General features: G+C 44.5%; 1 protein-coding gene across 4 annotated transcripts in view; it reads left to right on the top strand.

Moving 5' to 3' along the window:
* The window catches only part of stra6 (signaling receptor and transporter of retinol STRA6), a 55,861-nt gene that overhangs the window by 38,900 nt on the left and 7,543 nt on the right, over positions 1 to 9,418 (top strand). For all 4 annotated transcript variants that reach the window (XM_072552981.1, XM_072552978.1, XM_072552979.1 and 1 more), the window contains 3 exons: positions 3,034 to 3,151; positions 6,478 to 6,579; positions 8,600 to 8,763. In XM_072552981.1, the coding sequence (XP_072409082.1) occupies positions 3,034 to 3,151; positions 6,478 to 6,579; positions 8,600 to 8,763 (384 nt within the window). The remainder of the gene's footprint in view (positions 1 to 3,033; positions 3,152 to 6,477; positions 6,580 to 8,599; positions 8,764 to 9,418) is intronic.

Here is a 9,418-nt window from a genome sequence, read left to right as displayed (position 1 = left end):
TAACATCACTTGATCAATTGTCACCCCCTGCCAGGAGGCGAAGGTTGGGGGGTGGGCGGGGTTCCTTGTGGTGCAGTGGGGAATGACTCTGCCTCCAAACCAGAAGGTCCAGGTTCAAATCCCACTCCAGTCAAATCCCACTCCAGGACTTAACGGTCAATTGAAGATGTGTTCATAAACTTGGCCAAATAGGGCCAGGTCACTCATGCTCAATGCAGGGTGTTGCTTCTCGAAGTTAGTTAGTGTCTGGCACCAGCTTAGTGACTGAGGGAAAAGTTGGCTGTGGAACGAGACCCACGTATAAGCTTGTTGGCCTGGTACATTACTACATGTGGGAAAGTCCGAAGCTCACTGAAAGTTTACAATCTCTCTCCTCTTCCATCAAATATTCCCATTGTGGATATAAACTAACTTTGTCTATTTCTCTGTTGGAACATCCTATTTGACTGAGCTGCTCTGTCTATGCTCCTCCCAAGCCGCCTCCCACCCCTTCATCAAACCCTAATAACATGGGGTGGCCCAGTAGCTTAGCGGTTAGCACTCCTGTCTCGCAGTGCCAGGGACCCGGGTTTGAATCCAGTCTCCGGTGACTGTGCAAACTCCACACAGACGTTCTCCCCAAGTCTGTGCAGATTTCCTCCCACAGTCTGAAGATGTGCAGGTTAGGTGGATTGGCAATGCTGAGTTGTCCATAGTATTCAGGGATGTGTAAGTTAGGTGGATTAGTCAAGGGTAAATGTAGGGGAATGGGTCTGGATGGGCTACTCTTCGGGGGGTCAGTGTCGACCTTTTGGCCTGACGGACCTGTTTCCACACTGAAGAGATTCTGTTCCATGAATATCTCCTCTATTCCTTGCTCTTTCATGTCTTTGCCAAACTTTCCCATTTACTGCATTATTTTTGTGGCAATTGGAGGATTCAAATGTTTGAAGACTTGTTACAAATCTGGTCACGAATGAACAAAGGTTAAAACTCCTTGGAATCCAGTAGTGCCCTGAATAATTATCTAGTTATTTAACCCGCACAAAATTCTTTTGTTTGTTTGTAGGGAAAGGTTTCACCTGTTTTAGAAATGATCTGCCTTATTCTAGCAAGCATGAGACTTACAAGTATGAATGGACAATGTGCGTACACGTCAGCCTGTGAAAAGGGTCCCTTGGTACACCATTCAGTTCCTCAAGCCTGCTTTGCCATTTGACAAGATCACGATCGACCTCTGCGGCCTGCGATCTACAGTCTTAGCTCCCCCTATTCTCCTTTGGATTGTCTTTTTAGTGTAAAGAGTTTCTCTATCCCTGTCTTAAATATTCCATGATCTTGCATCCCTGAAGAAGAGATTTATTTTTTTTCATTCGTTTGAGGGCTGTTGTTGTGGCAGATCAGGTCAGCATTTGCCTTGTGAAGGTGGGGGTGAGCTGCCGCCTTGAACCGCTTGCAGTCCAAGTGCTTGAGGTTGACCCACAACTGCCCTTTAAGGGGGGAGTTCCAGGATTTTGACCCAGTGACAGTGAAGAAATGGCAATATTTCCAAGTCAGGATAGTGAGTGGCTTGGAGGGGAACTTGAAGAGGTGGTGTTCCTATGTATCTGCTGCCCATATCCTCCCAGATGGGAAGTAATCGGGGATTTGGAAGGTGTTGCCTTAGGAACCTTGGTCATTTTCTTCAGTGCATCATGTAGATGGCTCAACAAGTGTGAATGTCAGTGCTGGAGGGGGTGAATATTTATGGATGTGGGCTGCTCTGTATTGGCTGGTGTCAAGCTTCTTAAATGGTAAAAACAATGACTGCAGATGCTGAAAACCAAATACTGGATTAGTGGTGCTGGAAGAGCACAGCAGTTCAGGCAGCATCCAACGAGCAGCGAAGGGCTTTTGCCCGAAACGTCGATTTCGCTGCTCGTTGGATGCTGCCTGAACTGCTGTGCTCTTCCAGCACCACTAATCCAGTATCAAGCTTCTTAAATGTTTAACTGCAGTCATCCAAGCAAGTTCCACATGCTCAACTCTGAGAGAGAGAAAGCACTTGTTTATCTCAATCACAAATCCGAAATGCTTTCTACTCCTCAACTCTCCTACAAGGGAAAAGCTGCTTTCAGCATAGTTGACTAACTTTGCATTACAGGGCGATCCCCATATCTACTGAATTGTTTTCCACAGTTTCAGTTACCCAAGGTTTACTACATCCCGAACATATAATAGGGAACTTTCCAGAACCAGGGACCAGGGAGCTGCTGGGAAGATAAACTTCCCATCGAAATGAATGAGTTCACTCCTATTCATGGTTTCTGGCTTCGGTGGTGGGTCTTTGAATGTATCCCCAGGGGGTATGGTGGGGGACTACTGTAATATTGACGCTTCACGCCTTATTGAGATAATTAAATGATTCTGGAATGAAGCTGAAAGGAGCCACTTGGTCTGACCTTGCTATTAATTCGCTTGCAATATAATTTCTTTAAACACTCAGGCTATTAAGTCTATGTTACATTTTATTGTTTAAATTATAATCCCCTATTCCTAAACTGGTGTGATGAGCATTTTACTGCAGTTGGGAGCACAGTGAATCTGTTGTATGTCTGTGGATAGACTAACAAGGGGACAGTGCTCCCCTTCAGCACATGAGGTTAGCAGAGAACCAACGTGGACGCTGGAACAATCTGACTTTAACCATGTTTCTTCAACAACCCAAGAAAGGAATTGAATGTATTTTCCTTTGTCTGTCCAGCAATTCTTTTCTCTCTCTTTTGAGCTCTATCCCCACTGATCATTTCCAACTCCTCCACCCCATCTTCTGCACACAAACTTCCCTGGCTACTATCCGTTCTGAGGAAGGGTCACTGGACCCTGAAATGTTAAGTTTGATTTCTCTCCACCAATGCTGCCTGACCTGCTGAGCTTTTCTGGCAATTTCTGTTTTAGTTTCTAATTTATAGCATCTGTAGTTCATTTGGTTTTTATTGAATATATTTTGTGTCTCGCTGTATGTTTCAAAACTAAACCATCTCACCCTCTCGTTCCTGTGAATTTCCCATTTAGGCCTCCTCATTCAGCAAGTGGTCTTCTTCATCTGCTTCCTACTGTTTGCCTTTCTTATTGTCGTTCCCATTGTCTACAGACAAAACCTGATCATCCTCAGGATCCTGGAGAACATGTGGTGAGTGCAAATGCGCCAAAACTTCTTGCTGTACAAATGAGTGGATGTAGACAAGACAGGGGCAATGGTACTTGGATTTTGCTCTCCAACTGGCAAGAATATGGTTGTGTTTTCTGTGCTGTTTGGAGAGATTTGCTTAATTCCCCATCCAAAGGTCCGGGCTTGCTGAGGCTCATAGAACCCCGATAGTGTGCGAGAGGCCATTCAGCCCATCGAATCCACACTGACCCTCTGAAGAGACTACCCTATCCCTGTAACCCTGCATTTCCCATGGCTAACCCCACCTAGCCTACACATCTCTGGACATTAGGGGCAATTTAGCACGGCCAGTCCACCCTAACCTGCACATCTTTTGGCCATGGGAGGAAACTGGAGCACCCTGATGAAATTTATATAGATACGGGGAGAACATGCAAACTCCACACAGACAGCCCGAGGCTGGAATCAAACCTGGGTCCCTGGTGCTGTGGGGCAGCAGTGCTAACCACTGAGCCACTGTGCTGCTGTGGTACTTGGCTTGTAAATGTTCCTCATTGGAATAGTGGATACAAACTCTCTATCAACATTTTGACAGGTTTGCCTGACATATCTTCATGAGTAAGCCATTTCACCATTTCAGGTCAGCTCCACATCATGTCGGATCTGATGTTTCAGTTTTAAGAGGCTATTTCATATTCAAATCTACATTATTTGCCAATAGAGAGAGAGAGCGCGAGACAACCAATAGACAACATCAGCCTGGACTGGAGTTATTCCTGTTTCCCATAAGTTATTTCCTGCTGGTGTAAGTCCCAGTTGATGGGTCCAGATTGGTAAATTTCCCCTTTTGTGTTGTGTTTGTGTCACCAATAGAAACCACTTCCACCATCAAGTAGTTCAAAGTTAATCCATAATCCATCTCCATTCCATAACCTCCATCAATCTTGCCGAATAAATCTCTCAAACCCCACTTCAGTCAACTATTCTCATCATCAACAACTCTGTGGGGGATGTGCGTTCCCGGCTTTCACTAAGCTTTGTGAGGTAAAGTACTCCCAGCGTCATTTCTGAAAGACCTGACTCTAAATTTCAGGTTCAAGTTAATCAAAAAAATCTCATTTAATCGAGTGAAACAGCTGAAGGAGTTCACCCCTTAAGGTCTCCACAACCATTCCTCAGACTCCAGTCCAATGCTGACAGCGTGTTACAATTCACATTAAGTTAGAGTTGTGCACTTTAATCAGAATGTTGCGTTCTGGAGCGAAGGACAGCTGTGATGGTGGAGGCTGTGAATCTCTGTCCATCACACAGGACTGAGCAGGACTCTCTCCCATTCTGATGACTGCGTGCCATTGCTGTTTGTTGGAAGGATTTGTAGTTGATGCTCAACCCATTTACCCTCCTCATCACTGCATCTGGAGTTGGACTCCAGTGTGTGTTTCTGGGTCAGTGCTATGCAGTGTCCTTGGTGTCTGTTTTGGAGGGTTTAATTCTGAGTGGCCCTTCCAAAAGAGAATTGTGCGTCAGCCCAATTTAAGAGGAAGTGTCCCCCACTCAGTTCCTGTGGTTCCTTCTGATGATCACCCTTCCCAAACAATCAACAAAAGGAGCAAAATGTAGAAAATTCTAAACTTGAGTCGATTCGGTTGAATTTACCCAACCATAATAAACATTGGGGCCTATTTCAACACCAGGTTCGATTCCTGCTTGAGTGACTGTATGGAGTTTGCACATTCTCCCCCTGTCTGCGTAGGTTTCCTCTGGGTGCTCTGGTTTCCTCCCACAGTCCAAAGATGTGCAGATTCGGTGGATTGGCCATGCTAAATTGGCCCATAGTGTGCAGGCTAGGTGGATTCGTCATGACTTAAAAATAAAAACTCATGCAGGGTTACAAGGTTGGGATGGGATGCTCTTCAGTGCACACTTTTGATGGGCTGAATGGCCTCTTTCTGCTCTGTAAGGGATTCTACAACCAAAATGACATCTCTGTTCAACCTGATTGCAATTCTGAAAGATTGGTCGAGGCTAACTTTAATAAATTTGAAATTTGTTGGTGTATGAATTTAGCCTTTCCTCACTCTGTAAGGCTACAGTATGACACTTGATTTGGGATCATTGAGGGGGAGGTGATGGCCTTGTGATATTATTGCTAGACTGTTGATTCAAAGTGGAGAGTGTGGTGCTGGAAAAGCCCCGCAGGAGACTTGACGTTTTGGGCATAAGCCCTTCATCAGGAAGCTGATTCAAAGCCTCCTGTGCTGTTCTGCAAAAGTTTATTAAACTGTTGCTGATTGTCATAGAAACCCATCTGGCTCACCTAACTTCCTTTAGGGAAGGAAGCTGTCTCACTTTCCTGGTCTCGCCTACCAGACCTGGAACAATGTGTCATAGTCATAGAGATGTACAGCACGGAAACAGACCCTTCGGTCCAACCCGTCCATGCCGACCAGATATCCCAACCCAATCTCATCCCACCTGCCAGCACCCAACCCATATCCCTCCATACCCATCCAGAAGCCTTTTAAAGATTGCAATTGTACTAGCATCCACCACTTCCTCTGGCAGCTCATTCCATACACATACCACCCTCTGCATGAAAACGTTGCCACTTAGGTGCCTTTTATATCTTTCCCCTCTCACCCTAAACCTATGCCCTCTAGTTCTGGACTCTCCAGCCCCAGGGAAAAGACTTTGTCGAATTATCCTATCCATGCCCCTCATGATTTTATAAACCTCTTAGGTCACTGCTCAGCCTCTGATGCTCCAGGGAATACAGTCCCAGCCTGTTCAGCCTCTTCCTGTAGCTCAAATCCCCCAACCCTGGCAACATCCTTGTAAATCTTTTCTGATCCCTTTCAAGTTTCACAACATCCTTCTGATAGGAAGGAGACCAGAATTGCACACAATATTTCAACAGTGGCCTCATCAATGTCCTATACAGCTGCAACATGACCTCCCAACTCCTGTACTCCATACTCTGACCAACAAAGGAAAGCATACCAAACGCTGCCTTCACAATTCTGTGACTCCACTTTCAAGGAGTTATGAACCTGCACTCCAACGTTTCTTTGTTCAGCAACACTCCCCAGGACCTTACCATTGTATAAGTCTTGCTCTGATTTGCTTTTCCAAAATGCAGCGCCTCGCATTTATCTAAATTAAACTCCATCTGCCTCTGCTCAGCCCATTGGCCCATTTAACTGTTCTCTGGGCAATTAGATACAGATAATAAATGTTGGCCTAGCCAGCGACACCCTCATTATGTGAATGGATACAAATAAAGTCTCTTGTTGTGTTTTGGCAGTGTAATAATCATTTTGACTTTTGAATTTTTGTCTCTCTCCAAGGCCCTTCTGGTTAACTTTGATTCTAGTCGTGTTGATTCAACACATACTGACTCGAGTCCTATTTCTTCAGAAGGATGGGAAACAGTTCAGCCTCACTAACAGGTACAGGAAGCATTGATAATCACTGGAGTACTCTAAATTGCTGAGCGCTTAGGGAGTTTAAAAAATTTTAGTTAATTAGTATTGTATTAACTGCATTTTTCCATTGTGGCTTGGCCAGTAGCACTCTTTCCTCTGAGCTATTAAATGATTTATTGTAACTTGTATTTTGCAGTAAATAATACAGTAAAATACAATGAAAATTTCAAAGGTTGCCACAATCTGGTGTCATTTTGAATAGTTTAAAAATATATAATTTAAAAAGGAGTCTGGCTTTGTTCAGCCCCATTCCAGAGACTGGAGCCCTGTCCTGCCAGATGTGGAGGTAGGTTTGCTCGCTGAGCTGGAAGGTTCCTTTTGTTTTCAGACGTTTCATCACCATACTAGGTAACCTCTTCAGTGAGCGTCTGGATGAAGCCCGGCATCTGCCAGATGTTTTGAACAAGACTTTAAAGGAGATGAACATACATTTCTCCAGCATTATTTGAAGGAGACTGAGGCTGTTCCCACAAGTATCCTGGCCAAGATTTATCCCTCAATCAACAGCAAGTGATCTGGTCATTTAGTGAAGTTGGTGGGGTGCCGGTAATGTCCCTGCACCAGTAATCCACAACCAATGGCTAATGATTTGGAGATGTAGCTTCAAACCACACCACAGTAGCATGTGAACTACGGTTCAATTCATAAATCTGGCTGTTTGAAATCTCATCATTGGTGACCATAAGCCTATCATGGATTGGTGGAAAAGCCCATCTGACTCACCAGTGCCTGAAAATCTGCTGCCCTTGCCCGGTCTGGTCTACTTGTGACTCCAGGCACACAGCACTGTGGTTGATTCTTAACCTGCATGGCCCTGGCATGCCACTTGGTTTAAGGGCAATTAGGGATGGGCAACAAAAGAATTGGCCATCCATACCTACATTCTCACAAATGAATGAGCACAATAAAATCACTCTGGGGTGGCACAGTGACTCAGTGGTTAGCATTGCTGCCTCACAGCACAAGGGACCCAGTTTCGATTCCACCCTCGAGCGACTGTCTGTGTGGAGTTTACACATTCTCCCCGTGCCTGCATGAGTTTCCTCCGGGTACTCCGGTTTCCTCCCACAGCCCAAAGATGTGCAGGTTAGGTGGATTGATCATGCTAAATGGCCCACAGTTTAGGGATGTATAGGCGAGGGTGGATTAGTCAGGAGTAAATATAGATTGGGGGAATGGGTCTGGTTGGGTTACTCTTCAGAGGCTGGGTGTGGGCTTGTTGGACTGAAGGGCGTGTTTCCACACTGTAGGGATTTCACGGTTCTACTGAAAGTCATACTGCAGGCAGTGGTTGAATCAAACATCCTGACCACCTGCTCCTATCGGTGCTCTGGGTGCTTTCCTCCAGGCACTCTGGTTTCCTCCCTCAATCCAAAGGTGTGCAATTTAGGTGGATTGGCCATGCTAAATTGTCCATATCATCCAGGGGTGTGTAGGCTAAATGGATTAGCCATAGGAAATGAGGATTGCAGGGATAGGGTAGCAGGTGAGTCTGGGTGGGATGCTGTTCAGAGGATCGGTGTGGACTGAATGGCCTGCTTCCACACTGTAGAAATTCTATCATTCTTTGATAAAGAGCACTCAAATATTTAAGATAAGAACAGGAATTGTTGAAAGAGCTCAGCAGGTCTGGCAGCATCTGCGGTGAGAAATCAGAGTTGACGTTTCTGATCGAGTGACCCTTCCTCGGAAGGATTCAAGTTTTACAGCAAATTTCTATAGCAGGGAGACCAGAATTGAATGCAATATTCTAAAAGTGATCTCAACGATACAGCATGACCTCTCAAATCATACACGGTGCACTCACCAATGAAGGCAAGCGTGCCAAACTCCTCCTCCTCCACCACCCTGCTTACCTGCAACTCCACTTTCAAGGAACTATGAACCCGTACCCCCTAGATCTTTCTGTTTGTCAACACTACCCAAGGCCCTACCATTAACCGAATATGACTTTCCTCACTACATTATCTCCCTCTTTCCACAGACGAAGCCTGTACATCTTCACTTACCTGCTTTTCACTTTCAATGTTCTGATTGGGGTCATTGCCGGTGTGTGGAGAGTCGTCTTTACAGCTCTATACAACATTGTCCATTTTTGCCGATTGGACCTGAGCCTTATAAATCGAGGGGCAGAGATTTTTGACCCAGGTAAGCTTCTGTCGTCTTGTTCTGAAGTCAATTTTATTTTCATTTGAACTGCATTAGTTTCACACTATTGTACTGGCAATGCATTGAGTTTCTTTTTAAAAACTGTGTGTTGGTTTGTGAAACCAAAAATGGTTCTTTTGAAGTATTATTTTTAGACTAGTGAAAAGCCGCCAATTTGGTGAAGTTTCGTTTCCTGGTACGATGCAAACCAACAGAATAGCTTCACATTCTGCCTTTGAAGGCATTGGGGATGTAAGGTTGTTGAACATTTTTTAAAGCAAAAGTGGAGAAACGTTTTGTGAGACAAAGAAATCAGAAGTTATTGGGTTGTTATGGTGTGGGAACGGCAAGGCAAACCAAATCAGTCTCACTATCACAGGCTTCAGAAGATGATGAAATTCAAACATTCAATGGCCCTCAAAATTGGTCAGTTGTTCCTAACCAAGTAACAGATCCTGAAAACAACTTAAACAACTATTAACAATTTATTACTAAGAATGTATTTTCAGCCGAAAACAAACTACAAGATGATGTAATTAATATTTATGATCTGAACCCAATCTTCTTTGACAATAACTGCCCCCCCCCATTTTCTCAGAGACAGACAAATATAGTTAAAGGATGCATTTGAAAAGAAAATAAAAGAATCCTAATT

The sequence above is a fragment of the Chiloscyllium punctatum genome, chromosome 33, assembly GCF_047496795.1.
Source record: "Chiloscyllium punctatum isolate Juve2018m chromosome 33, sChiPun1.3, whole genome shotgun sequence".
In the NCBI taxonomy this organism is placed as follows: Eukaryota; Metazoa; Chordata; class Chondrichthyes; order Orectolobiformes; family Hemiscylliidae; genus Chiloscyllium; species Chiloscyllium punctatum.
The sequence above is the reverse complement of the archived record's forward strand: the minus strand, read 5'-3'. Positions and strand labels throughout refer to the sequence as shown.